Raw genomic sequence first — 14,653 nt, 5'->3', positions numbered from 1 at the left:
AGGGGAATTGTTGGAGGTTGGTCTGATGTATTTTGATGGTAATTAGTGCTTGCTGTCTCTGCCTACCAATACCTTGCCTAAGAGCCTAACCTATTTGACCAATAAAAGGCCATCACACCTGGGCGGAGCAAATGGGATAGGCGTGGCTAGGGTCCCAGGGCTAGAGGAGACAGGGAGAATCTTGGGAGGAAGATTGGGAGAGAGGAGAGGAAGAAGCAAGGCCATCATGGGTTAGACAGATTTGGCCCAGATGAAGAACATGAGCAGGTATTTGGGATTATGAATCGGAGGTAGCTTGATAGAAATTATTAGAAGCAGATGGCATGGGATTGGGGCAGGTATTCCGTGGGAACACTATGGGAAGTAGTTTAGGAGATTAATATCTGCCCTGCCCCAGGTTAACTAAGGCTGTTTTAAAATATAACAAGTGTCTGTGGCTTGATTGATTGCTAGCAGGTTAGAAAATACTGCCAAAATAATAATTATAGGCCTAATGATAAGCATAATTAGGCCATACTGGTAAATTAACAGCAACATTGTTGTTTATTTTGTTTTTTGTTTTTGTTTTCAAGACAGGGTTTCCCTGTGTATCCTTGGCTGTCCTAGACTCACTTTGTAGACCAGGCTGGCCTCAAACTCACATAGATCCTCCTGCCTCTGGCACCCAGATTGCTGAGATTACAGGCGTGTGTCCCCGCACCCTGCTGGTTTGGGGCGTTTTAAAGATTTATTTATGTTTATTTTTGTGCATTGGTGTTTTGTCTGCATGCATGTCTGTGTGAAGGTGACAGATCCCCTGGAACTGGAGTTACAGACGTTGTGAGCTGCCATGTGGGTGCTAGGAATTGAACCCAGATCCTATGGTAGAGCAGCCAGTGCTCTTAACTTCTGAGCCCTTTCTTCAGCCCCTATCTTAGAGATTTTTAATGTGGATATGTGAGGAGTCAAATATAATATTTGCCTGATGGTAGTTATTTTAATGGCTTGTTGTAATACATGTTTGTCTTACTTTTCAGGGTTCAGGATAAGTTGAGCGTGCTGAATTACACGACAGTTCCTATCTACCTCCCAGAAATCACTATTGGAGCTCACCAGGGTACCCGGATCTACAATAGCTTCAGAGAGGTGAGCTCTACCATGGGGCAGAGTCTGGGGTGCTTGTGGCCACTACCCCCGCCCCCCCCCCCCCCCATGAAGAATGATCTGCTGCTGTCCCTCTTGTTTCTAGTCATAAAGCAGTGAGTCCTCAGATATGCTCCACATCTAGTGTCATCTGTAGGTGCGTTATCTTGGTGGGCATATGGCCCCCATTCCTTAGGTGGTATCTCCAGTTCTTCACAGCTACCTGTGATGTCACCTTACTCTTCACAGGATATCTCTAAGGCTTACATTGGTGAGGCCTTACAAATGTGAGGCTTCATTTCTATGGAATGTTCTCAAATGTTTCTTTTAAACAAGTTCTTTGAGTCTTTTTGAAAATAATTGTATTCACTATAGAAATTTGGGAGCGTGGCCATAAAGACTTCAGCATCACCAGTGTACACATTGGCGCTGCTCTTGTTAGCGGAATACAGCACTTGTGTGTCTCTTCCTGAGTGTGCTATGCAGATCAGTCAGTTCCTCCCACCAAAGCCACGGTGGCTCCTTGCCTTGGTCCTGTCTAGACTGACATCATCCTACTCAGTGGGCACAGCTGCTCCCTGTGGCCACCAGGTCCACACACTCCTTGCCTCCCTCTGCCACGCAGAAGCAGTCTCCTTCAGGTTCAGCTTGCCCAGTGTTTGCAGCAGCAAGACGGTCTCCAGCATTGCTGAACCTGTGTCCCTCCGTTCTGTCAGCTTTGGCCTCACTGGTGGTGTGGGTGTGCTGCTGGCTAGGTGGTCAGTGCAGTCCCATTTGTGCCTTTGACCTTTTCACCTGTAGCTTATTGACGGGTTTGTTCTGGTGCACGTTACCGCAGCACCTTAGGCTTTCTTCATCTAGTATTGCACAGGATACCGCTTGCTATTCTGAATATTTGGAATATCTATCCAGTTACATTGGAAGACAGACCTAAATGGATTGTCTCACAGTGTCTTTTGACCTTCAAAGATTTTTTTTTTTTTTTCTTTCTCTTTTATCTTACATTTTGGGGATTAAGGTTTTTTCTGGATTCCATTTATTTCTCTCTGTGCTGACTGGTTATTATTCTGATACTAGTTAATGACTGTAGTGAGAATCTGGTAAATAAAGTGGTCATCTTTGATATATTTGAGTCTAATATTAGTAGTTTTCCAGTTGTAGGTAGTGTGAAGTCACAGACTGCGTAAGCCTCCTGCGGGCTGTGTGATTCTGTGTCTTAATTCCCACAAGACCTTATGGGGACTATAGAGACAGTGTTGACTGAGACAGGGCCCCACCACCGTGACATCCACTCTGCCATGGCTCAGATCTTTGTGTGGCTCTGCTTCTGCTTAGGATCATTCTCAGGAAGAAGTCTTTGCTGCAATAAATTAAAATGATCTTTATGTGATCTTCATTTACCTTTATTATTATAGTTTTATGATTGTTTAGAGGAATACTTCAAACTTTTTAAAATGACAAGAGGGGCTGCAGAGATGATTCAGCAATTAAGAGCATGCCCTCCTTCCTGTTGTGTAGGACCTGGGTTCAGTTCTTAACCTCCACAGGCAGCTCACAACTTCCTCATTTCTCCACTGGCACCAAGCATGCACATAGTACATAAACATACAAGTAGGCAAAACACTCAGACACAAAATAAAAATTACTAAATCTTAAAAATGACAAGAATAAGCCAGGCATGATTGCCTATAGTTCCAGCATTTGCGGGACAGACACAGAAGGATCAGCAATTCAAGGTGATCCTTAGCTATACAGTGAGTTAAAAGCCAGCATGAAAAAAAAAGAGAAGCAAAAAGAACCTTTCCTGATCCAGCTGAGGTCACTGTAATGCCCTTTTATCATCACATATCATCAGACTCACCATTGTTGTTACTCATTGTGTGGTCTCTGCACCTTATCTCCAGGGTGCATACTCACGCATTACGGATACAGCTTCTTGGACCACGACCAGGCCTGCTGGATCACATCCCAGCATGGATGTTGAGTCTTCCAGTCCACTGTAACGACCATCAGGACTTGGGACATTCCACATTTGAACATGGTATTCTTACAGACCCCACTGTGTCTGGCAGTCTGTATGAGAGGATTTATATGCTGCTGCCAGCCACATACCAATTGAGTGGAAACACAGAAAATGGAGAAATGCTGCTTATTGGCTTGTCCCCCATGGCTTGCTCAGCCTGCTCTCTTATACCATCCAGGGCCATCTGCCCAGGTGTTTTACCACCACAGTGGCTGGGCCCTTCCATATTAATCAAGAATCAAGAAAATGCCCCACAGGCTTTCCCTAAGATCAATTTGATAGGGCCATTTTTTTTTTTCAATGGAGGTTCCTTCTTCCCAAAGCTTGTGTCAAGTTGACAAGACCCCACCTAGCAAAACACCAGAACACAAAAAGCCATAAAACACAACGGTGATAATGGTGTCATGTTACTATACAGCCACCAGCCTACATCTAGGTTTTGGAGGACTAGCTAGCTCAGACCAGCTCTGTCCTCCCATCCAAGCAGAGATAGATGACACCTCAAGTCCTCACTCACAGGATAAGGCAGGCAGGAGCTGCGTTTAAGGGTGTTAGTACAAAGGACTGGTGGGCTTATAGTCACATCAGCCTCCTGGCTCTCCCCACCTCTCATGTGCAGCAGCAGTGAGGCCCTGAATAGAGCTTCTAGCAGCAATGCACACAGAAGGAAACTCTGCTAAACACGCTCCCTCAGGCAGGAAAAGCTGGAAACCCATCAGACCTCATGGGACCCACAGCCCAGTAGATTCTGGTGCTCTGCCTTCACTTTAATGTTGACCAGAAGAGCTCCCTGTGGGTGAGTGGCACTTTAAAGTCCAAAACAACCTTTACAGTCTTAATAAAATACTAACAAAAATGACAACAGCCACAGTGAGTGAAGACGAGACAAAACACAGGGAGCACCTGCCAGGCTGCAGAGATGATCAAACAGCAGCAGTAAGCCAGGCAGTCAGACACTACAGTTATCAGTAAGGCTCAAAAAATTGTATGGCAAAATAATTTTGCAAAGCTGAAATTAAAGTGTAAACTCTGGAAACAACAACAAAAGGCAACGATTAAAATTAAAAGCTCAATGATAAAACAGCAGTCAGAGGAGCTGGAAAGACGATTGGTCAGTAGCTTGGAAGACAGCAGAACATGTGCAGGCTGAAGCAGACTGAGAAATGGCCGTAAGAGGACAGCAGAGCCCCCAGCACACAGTGTGAGACTACCACCCTGGTAGTCTGCCTGCCTGAGGAGAGCAGAGAACTGGTATTGACAGTGGAGACCAGCTAAAGGGACAAAGGGCTTCACGAACCCCAAGCCACATGATGAAAAAGGCACATGGTCTGACCCCAGGTACCCAGAGCCTTGGCAAAGCTCAAGAGCACATCAGACACCAGATAAAACCCAGACCCATGAAAGAAACATTCAACAGAAACATCAAGATGCTCTTTAGAACACATAGTCAGAAGCCTAAGATGCTGAAGCTTGGATTGGCTGAAAGAAAAGCAAGCTGGACATTCAGAATTCTCTGCCCGTGCAGATGATTCCTCAAGAACGAAGATGGTCTTTCTCCCTTCCAAGTTTGACCAAAAGCTTTCTGTAAGGCTGAATATGGCTTTGGACACCCTAAACCTGGGGTGACCGCCACTGGCGGGGTTTGAAGCACACCAGGGTAACGGGAATAGGTCAGCATGGGCGCAGATGGGGCTGCTCACAGGATCAGTCCTGCAGGGGCCGAGAGGGAGAAGGGCTGAGCAGGCACTATGCTGCCCTGTAGAGGTAATGGGAACCTGACACTGCTATCAACTCATGATTTCCAACATACACAGATAAACAGACAAATGACTCATACACAGGGGAGAGTGTTTCCTTACAGCAGATACTGAAGACATGGAAGGGATGACAGAAAAAGAACTCCAGCTAGGAAACCATCAAAGTGATAACTAAGCATGGACGTTGAGTCTTCCAGTCCTCTGTAACGACTTGGGACATTCCACATTCGAACATGGTATTCTTACGGACCCCACTGTATCTGGCAGTCTGTATGAGAGGATTTATATGCTGCTGCCAGCCACATACCAACTGAAGGGTGTTGGTGAGGTTACATCTGATGGCTTTGTGTCCTTGCCTTTTGATTTCCTCAGTATTTAAGAACTTGATGTTTCAAGACTTTTAGAGACTGCAGGTGCTTGGTTGTTGACTATCCCCCAGTCTGGTTTTTTGGATATGGATTCGGGCCATAGTTTGTTGTGGAGGGAATGTCCAGGAACTCATTTCAGCTTCCTAGGCAGTATGACCCGCATTGGCCCTGTCGTTGCTTACGTTTCCTTTGATCATTTGACTAAACATGATGTGCCTTTTCATTCATTCTTCAAAACCAGGAGTCATCGGGGGAATTTGAGACTGCAGGCGTGTGCTCCTCTGTCAGATTTTATGCCAGAGTTCTGGCATCCATTGGGTTTCTTAACTGCTGAAGAAAACCCTGTGACCAGATTCTCAGCCCAACCTCCCGGAGAAAGGAACCCACATTCCTGAAAAGCTAAACTTAATATTTTTAAAACCTTTGAAATTAAAAAGCAAAATGTTTCCCTAATTATTTGTTTGAAATCTTTAACATTTCCAACATTTAATTAAATCCACATGCTCAAGTCCATAAACTTTTTGATATTCGGTACTTCTCTTAGTTAGGTCTCTATGGCTGTGATAAAACATCATGACCAAAACAACTTGAGAAACAGAGTTTATTTCACTTTACAGTTTGAAGTCCATCGCCCAGGAAAGTCAGGGCAGGAACTCCCATCTGCACAACTTACCAGCACTTCTTTCATCACTGAATTCTGCATGACGCCACAGATCTGGCTGTGGAGAGCTGGACGTTGTCTCTGTATGCATGGCTTCTGCACACAGAGCAGTTTGTCCCCAGCAGTCTTCGACATCTGCTAGCAGCTGCCTTCAGAAGGGCCCTGTCCAGTGGTGTGGGTCTCACTGATCTTAATGGTGGTGTCTGTGGGGCCATGGGTTTGGAACTGTCACCATCGGGTACGCACCTGAAGATAGTAACTTCCAGACTCTGTTGTAGCCAGTAGTTCAGCATCCACATGGGGTCCCGTGAGTCCCTCCCTGATCCATGGTTGACTGTTGACAGGCCTACTCTGTTACAGGCACAGTGTAGGAGATGACAGATCATAGCTGCCGTGAGATCATGTTTTCAGTGACAGTCATGCCCTGAAGATAGCATTTTGCAGCCCCTTTGCCTTTCTTTCCACTTTACATTCTTTGAGTCCCCTCTTCCATGATGTTGTCTAACTAAACCTTAGAAGAGGCATATAAATGTCTGTTTTAGGGACGAGTACTCAGCCATCACTTATTCCTAGCACCTTGAGCAGCTGTGAGTCTCTGCATTCACTGTTATGACACAGTTTAGTGTCATATCAGACAACAGTTTGGGAGCAAAGTTTATATAATCAGCCATATATTACCTCGTGTGGAGCAGACCTCAAATCTAACCCAAGAGTTGTTGGTTCCCCATAGCAGTAGTGCCAATATTGTACTTCCGGACAGATCTTGTCTCACAAGCTGACTTTATAGTTTGTAGGGTTCACCGCTGGGGTGAGGCCCCTGAAGCCTTTTCTCTCTCTTTAGTCTGAGAGCACCTTCCAGCACTGTGGAAGCTATCCCGCAGGGAAGGTGCAACTGGCCAAGGTCCAGCTTGATTTCTCTGTGTTTTGCAACCAACGTACATGGTGTCTTGTCATTTATGAGGAAGAATGCTGAGAATCTATATTGTGGCCTCCATGGCCAAAAGCTTATAAGGAGAGAATTTGCATTTGGCTTTTTTTTCTTTTACAACCTATGTAATAGTAGAAAATATCTGGCAACTGTACACCTGATAGAGGACTAACATTTAGATTGTGCAAAGAACTAAAAAGAAAGAAAGAAAGAAAGAAAGAAAGAAAGAAAGAAAGAAAGAAAGAAAAGAAAAGAAAAGAAACTTCAAGAAAACAGTTTGATTTAAAAATGGGCTTTGGAACTGAATCGAGACTTCTCAAAATAAGAAATATTAATGGCTAATAAATACTTCCGAAAATATTCAGCATAATTAAGCCACCAGGGAAATGCAAACTGACACCACTTTGAAATTCCATCTTACACAGGTCAGAATGGCTATTATCCAGAAATCAAATGACAACAGATGCTGTTGAGGTTATGGGGAAAAAGAACTCTTATTCACTGTTGGTGGGAGTGTGGACTGGTAGGTACCTCATTATGAAAATCAGTGTGAGGTTCCACAAAAAGCAACACGTGAACATACAGTATGACCCAGATATACCACCCTAGGCATAGACCCAAAAGACATTATACCCTGCTGTAGAGACACTGCCCCATCTATGTTTGTTGCTGCTCTTTTCACAATGTTATAGGAATATTTCACAAAATTCCAGGAAATAGAATGAGCCTGAATGTTTTGTCAACAGATGAATGGCTTTTTAAAAATATGGTAGATACAAAATGGAATTGTACTCAGCTGTGGGGGGTGAAATTTGCAGGGAACTGGATAGAACTAGAAAATAGAGATGACCCAGGACCAAAAAGACAAACGCCACATGTTGTCTCTCCTGCGTGGGTCCAGCTTAGACTCTTTAGGTCTGCGTGCTTAACTTGGAGCATATGCAGAAGCTGGGACTAGAAAGGAGCCATCAGGGGACCCTTAGGTGAGGGTGTCTGGTAGAAGAATGTAGGTGATAATGCTGGGCATGGTTTGTGTTCAGCCAGGGTAGGGATGAGATGGAGTGTGATGGGAGAGTTAACAAAACATCCATCAGAACTTCCTATTTTGTAAGCCTATTACCCTTTTAGGACATACTTCTGTCTTCCTGAACTGTCATGTTGGGTACATGCCACACCTTTGTTTGGACCCAAGGTTTTGCCTGACTAACTTAACAGTTTTTATATACAGGGCCGATGGTGACAAATTCCACTGGCTGGCTCTCTTTAAAAAAAAAAAAAAAAAAATTTTTTTTTCAACTCAATCTGAGAGGTATTTCCAGTTGATACAAGATTCTAGCTTGCCCATTCTTACTCACACTAGGGTTCTTCTGTGCCTGGTGCCTGCATTGTCTCTCATGGGAGATCTAGTCACTCTTGTCTTTGGTCTTGGTGCCCCAAGGACCCTTTTATCTCTGGCTACTTTCAGGATTTCTACAACCTCTTCACTCGTACTTTCAGGGGCTTTGTTATGATGTGCCTCTGTGTGCTGGTCTTGTCGGTATCTTGCAGGGGTTTGCAAAGCATTGGAAAAGGTTCAGCCATTACCCTTAAGGGGGATCTATTTATGCATGCACTAGATGGAAGTGCTCATGGGTCACTGGAACTGTCTTGGCTTTTCTTTTTTTCCCCCCTGCCTTATTTTGAGTTGATTCTGTTATGTCTTCATGTTCACTACTCTTCTCTATGCTGTTAAGAAATGTGCTGTCGTTCCACTGTGTTCACTGGAAATGTTGAAGCAGTGTATTGGGAGGGAACAGAGAAGGGTAGACTAGAAGGGGCAGGAGAGCCTGTGCCATGCCTGACACGCAGCAGGGAAGACAGATCCAGGAGACGTGATCCAGGCTAGAGAGAGTGCTTCTGGGAAGAGCTTATGGCCACAAAGCGGATTGGCACTACTCCTTTGCACCCATCCACTGACAGGGAGGGTGCAGCCTGCCATGGGCAGGACAGTGAATCCCAAGAACAGGTCCTTCATGCAGCCCCACATAGCATATTTGCATGACCCCCGCACCCACCCAATAGAATCGTCCTTCAGGAATCTTATTTTTAAACTGGGAACTTGTGCCTGGTCCTCGCTGTTTTCCAGTCTCCCTTATTTCTGTCATCTGTCATTCTGTTCCCAGAACATACCGAGCACTTTCCTAACAGATGCTCTGACATCGCTTCACTAATGCATCGTCTTCGTCATTTCTGAGTCAGCCTGATTTTCCCTCTGGTTGAGGGTCATAGTTTCCACTTGCACATGTCTGGAAATGTATCGCTGGCTGTGATACACTGTGAGTTTTATGGTTTGGAATGCTAGATTTTGTTCTATTCTGAGACAAGTGTTAGAAGTTTTCTGGCTGCCGTGCAGTTGCAGCACATCAGCATTAAGCCTGCTAGCACTGAGTTCCTCGCGCTTTCCAGTGCCTTTCGCATAGCCTGTTTGGGGGGGATGGTATGGCCGGCGATCTCTCTTGTGTGTGAGGAGGGGCTGGTGGGAACCCATTTGACCCTCAGCCAACAGTGAGCAGCCATGGATTCATTCTGCTCACAGCTCCTGGAGGCTCTTGGTCTAGCCTTGTAGGATGTTGCCCCTGTTTCGTGGACATTGTTTTCATCCAAAGACCGGTGTCCCTGTAGCACATTCTGGAGCTCTTTCTCTGCCTAGACTGTACATCACCACCTTCCACCCCATACACTGCCTGTTCAGAATCAGACAGGACATGGGACTCAGCTTTCCAGCTCTAAATGCCTGTGGTTGGAGGGGAGAGGCCAGGCACAGTAGCAAACCATTTTGAGAAGCTGCTGTTACTTGATAGCAGAGAGTCTGGTAGACGTTAAGTTGTCAGGCCCTAGTACTGGAATCCAGGGCCTGGAGACTGCTGTGTTACAAGTTGACCCAGAGGAGGGCTTTTTCCACGCTAGGCTGCTTTAAGAAGTGTCCACTCAAGCTGGCTGTGGCATGAAGAGAGAGGCACCTTTTACAATTCTCAGTACCCTGTTACTTTGTGTCACTTGAATCCAGAACTCAGTCGTGTCACCTGTTATGCACAAGATGACACGTTGCTACTGCCTCTCAAGCTCCCAAATGGACCTTGGTGCAGCCATTATAGCCAGCTTGCACACACGTGGGTTGGGTGGCCTTGTTTGCAAGGACAGCCAGTGAGGCGGGGCTGAAGGGAAGCAGTTTGCTGACCCTGGTGGGAGGTCCTAGCAGACTAGGAACAAGGTTAGATTTTCTAGGAACTGGGTTAGATTTTTAAGGAGAGGCAGTGCTGAGTCTCTTCCCATGCCTAAGCCTCAGCACAGTAATCCAGGCCAGCTCTTCCACACTGTCACGCTAAACCCGTGGAGGGGGTGCTGTCTACACCTGCTCTTCAGGCTGATTTGCTTCAGCAAGCAGTTCTGTTTCTAGTTTATCCTAAGCCCATATCAAGGGGAAGTATTGTAAGGAGGAGTGGGGGCTGGAAACAGCAGGGCCTGGCAGCTCAGGCCCACCGTCAGATGGGTGGGTACAGCAAGGTGTCTGCACACTGGGCTCAGGACCCAGTCCGAAATTGGGAGACAAGTGCAGATTCTTGCCGTGTGCTCGAGGCAGGTGACTTACTCTGTGTGAAAAGAGAAGTACCTGCACGTCCCTCAACATTGCAGAGCTGCAGACAAGTATGCTGACCTTCTGTCCCCAGCTGCCAGCGCCCTCCCCAGAGGCAGCTGTGTCATGGCCTTCATCTGCAACCTCCCAAGATCTAATTGTTGGTTTAGAGTCAGCATGGCCTCCAGCCTACAGATGAGCACAGTTAGATACTGGGATCTTAGAGGTGCTTTTACATATTGTCTGTGTCTTCTCCCCAGAACCTAAGAGCAGAACCTGGATTTTATAGGCCAATTAATTGCCCCCAAGAACTCCAGAGAGTAGATTTTGTGAAGCAATTGGTGTCATTCAGTGTCCGGAGACAGGTGGCCTGCGTCCCGTGTCCTGCAGGTTGCTCCAGGCACTGCTTGCCTCTGGACGATAATGGATAGATCCCAGGATCAAAGGTGCAAAGGTCCCAAGGGCCCGTTTTCTTGCTTAGGGATGGCTAGATCACTTTAGAGTGAGGCCTGGGAGCTAGGCCAGGTTCCCAGTCTCACTGGAGGTCAACACCAAGCAAGTAGCAGTGGTGGAGCAGACCCTAGGGGCTGCAAAGGCAGATCCACCATTGCTGCCTGACCACTGGGCATCCAGCTGCATCCCCCCCCCCCCCCAGATTAAATGGAATAGTGAGCACCCTCAGCAAGCCATCCAGCCTTTATTTATAAACCGTGGGGAAAGGCTTTGAGGGCGAATGTGTCTGATTCACTAGGGCTAAAGGTGCCGGGATACTTTATCTACATACAGTGGTACAGTAGCTTATTTACAGTCAGTAACACAGGTGCCCAATCACAAGAAGGAGAAAACAATACTTAATTACCGTTTGTGGGAGGGATGACTTCTAGGTATGATTAAGGGTCATTTGCTGGAGGCTAGGATCTCCTCAGCATAAGGTACAGTACTTCCAGGATTCCCTGTGCTTGAACAAGTTCCTTATCAGGAAAGGGTTGGGCCTGTAATTTTCTCTCAGGGCTATGTGAAGCTCTTTACAAGATCTGGGGTTAGCAGATCAGGTGGAATGAGAATGCCACTGAAAGAAGGTAATCCACCAACACAGACCGATGCAGAAGTGGCTGTCCGGGGAAGTCAGACTTCAGCCTTATCCAGCAGAGCTCCGCAGTTGGTAGGCATTGGTAAGGTTCAGCAGGTTGATGGTGTTCAGCTAATTTTTACTTGCTCTGATTTAAAATTTTGGACAGTTGTGGTTGAAAATCTCAGGTATGCTGGCCAACTGGCCACTGGTGTAATACAAACCTGCTCAGATCATCCTCTAAAGGATGTACGTGTTTTTTGTCTTAGTTGTGTGGATGATTCAGCAAGTGAGAAGATGCGACCTTCTCTTCAGCTGGATGCAGTTGCAGAAGCTCTGTTTCAGTGGCTGTTCTGCCAGGGTCTTCCCAGCACCACCTTCTCTCTGCAAGAAAGCTTCTTGCTGCTGGCTCTGAGGAAATAGGATGAGAGGGGTGCTTCCAGCCTCAGCCTGCTGTCCTGCCCTTGTATTGATAGGCAGATCTTGTGGCTGTGTGGAGCATCTATCCTGTCCTTTGCCTGTCTGTAGTTCTTTCTGAGCTCCATGACTGTTAATACCTGGGTTCGTGCGCGCGTGTTCCCTCCCCCCCGCCCCCAAGACCTTGTTGACCTGTTGACCGTGGCCTCCTTTTTCTTTCCTTTTCTTTACCTTTTTTATTTTCCTAAAAAGGGAAAAATAAACTGAGTATGGAACAGGATACCACAGTATACATCTGAACACCTGCTCACATACACCACAAACCACTGAAACTCACAAAGATGATCTGAAGTAGTTACAGTAGTACATTCTGAAAAAACTCCAGCAAGATTCAGATCAGTATATTTCAAAATAAACCATTGCAAAAAAAATTTCAAGGTTTTCTTAGGTTCCTAAAATATTAATACATTAATATTAGCTAAGATACCAAAAGAAGAGGTTCCTCAAATATTCTAAATATCAGTGATCCAGTGGGGGCCATTCAGGCATCTGCTAGTAGGTATAGGGAAGTAATGAGCAAATCATTAGCTTTTTTTCTTTTTTAAAAAACCTTTTACTGATCCTTTGTGAGTTTCACATCATGCACCCCAGTCCCACACATCTCCCCATCCCCTCATATTCATACTTTCATTTTTGCAATCTTCCCCCCAAAATAAAACACATAAGGAAACAAACAACAACAAAAGCTTGGACAACATCTCATCGTGGAAGCAGTAGTATGTCACAGAGTGTCCCACACAGCTTCACTTGTAAACGTTCATTGCAGTGAGTCACTGGTCTCGGGAGAGCTGGTCCCGCCACTCATCTGCTGTGAGGTGGCATGGGTGCCGGGGCGGGGGGAGGGGGGTGCTAATGCCTTGTTCCCGTGTCTGCTCACCACCATGGTAGTCAGGAGAGCTGGCCCTGGGGCCATGAGAATGGGAAGCTGGCCCTGCCCCCTCATTGGCTATAGCATTCGGGAGAATGGGCAATACAGCGGAACTGGCCCTGATGGCAAAGGCACTGGAGAGCCAGACCTGAGGGAGTGAGAGCTGAGAGCTGGCCCAACCCCACAGGCTGCAGCTGGGAGAGTGAGCCCCAAATCTTAACTGGGGGCAAAGTGGAGCTGGCTGTGAGTGAGAGTATGCCCTGAGGGCATGAGAGAAGGAGGGCTGACCCCGCCTCCTGCTGATTGGTGCCATTCTGTGGTCTAGCCAGAGTTTGCCCTGGTGGTGTGGATTATTGAGAGCTGGCAGGCTGACCAGCTCAGCTACCACCCAGGCCCAGATCCAGGGCTCTGAATTGGCCCACCCCAACATCTGTATCATCTGTAATTTGTCACGAGTCATGAAAGGCCCAGTCCTGCTGATCCAAAGCTGCAGAATCTCCATGACACAGGCCAACAACAGGCCATCCAGGAGGAGTCCTGGTGAGGATTCAGTATTGATGGTATCACAGAGGCCAGAGAGCTCAGTAATGATTTCATCACTGGTTCCCAAAGATAACCTAATGTCTCGATTCATAGGTCAAGCAGGTAGGCAGGGCGTGAGAACAAGACATGTCCCAGGCTCAGTCCCCTCTGTCAATTCTCACTGAGTGCTACCTGTTTCTTGTCCCTCCTGCCCATTACTTTATTGACATCAGGGAGAACGCTAGGGGTTTGTCTCCATCTGGAATCTCTCCTGGACAGGACGTGTGGGCAAGGCTGCTTCCTACAGTGGATCCCTGTTCTCAGGTGCTTCCCTGGGTACTAGATAGGCAGACAGTAACTGGGCAACTCCAGGGGTTGGGAAAGTAGTCACTCTAAACATCTTTTAATGCCTTTCTCCCACAGCTACCAGGCCGCAAGTATGCCCCTGGATTCAATGCCGAGGTGGGTGACAAGTGGATCTGGCTGAAGTGAATGGTCCCCTCTGCCTAGGTATGTCACAGCCATGAAGATGTCTGCTCTACCCAACTCTATGAACTCCTGAGCTTTTAAAACAAGACAACAGAAAAAAAGGAAATGATCAAGAAGTTGCCAGAAGAAATGATCTAATAAAAGCAGTCTACCCTGTGCTTAGTCAGGGTTGAAAAAAATCAACTTCCACTGAAAAGGTTCTGGAACCTTCTAATTTTATTTTGCAATCACCTGGGGAAAAAGCAAAGCAAAGCAAAGCTGGTCTGCTCTGAAAGACCAGCTACCATTGGAAGCCCTGTGTCCCAGTGCTGTTTCCTGAGTCCTCTCAACTTCATGAAATAAAGCTGGCTCTGTAGCCCCTCCTCCTGTGTCTGCATGGCACACATGTGCCTGGTGGCGGTGCTCAGCCCTGCAGCCTCCACCCCTTCCCTGCAGTTTGGGTCATTCACCCAGTGTTGAGCGTTGTTCTGAAACATTTATTCTTTTAACTGTTCACATGAGAGTAAAAAGGGAAAGAAGGGTCACCACAGGCCAGCAGGATGCTGTCTTCTAGAGCAGGCGCACTTCATGGCCATCCTCAGGGTCTCAAGCTGAGTACAGAACCTGGGTGCAGATGCAAGATCAGATGCTCTTACCAAAAATCAGGCTGCCAGTCACGCATGAAAAATGCATTTTGCTGTTCAGCTGTATTGGAACATAGGGGAAGGAGTGCTTATTGCTTGTGTCGATCTGCATGGCTCTTCAGGAGCTCCTTTA

At 46.6% G+C, this 14,653-nt stretch overlaps 1 protein-coding gene across 1 annotated transcript in view; it reads left to right on the top strand.

Moving 5' to 3' along the window:
* Ndufa10 (NADH:ubiquinone oxidoreductase subunit A10) overlaps positions 1-14,259 on the top strand; it is a 39,768-nt gene extending 25,509 nt beyond the window's left edge. The window contains exons 9-10 of the mRNA XM_051154366.1: positions 1,017-1,125; positions 13,832-14,259. Coding sequence (XP_051010323.1) covers positions 1,017-1,125; positions 13,832-13,900 — 178 coding nt within the window. The 3' untranslated portion in view covers positions 13,901-14,259. The remainder of the gene's footprint in view (positions 1-1,016; positions 1,126-13,831) is intronic.
* Positions 14,260-14,653: the final 394 nt, after the last annotated feature.

This window comes from Acomys russatus, chromosome 12 (genome assembly GCF_903995435.1).
Source record: "Acomys russatus chromosome 12, mAcoRus1.1, whole genome shotgun sequence".
NCBI lineage: Eukaryota > Metazoa > Chordata > Mammalia > Rodentia > Muridae > Acomys > Acomys russatus.
The sequence above is the reverse complement of the archived record's forward strand: the minus strand, read 5'-3'. Positions and strand labels throughout refer to the sequence as shown.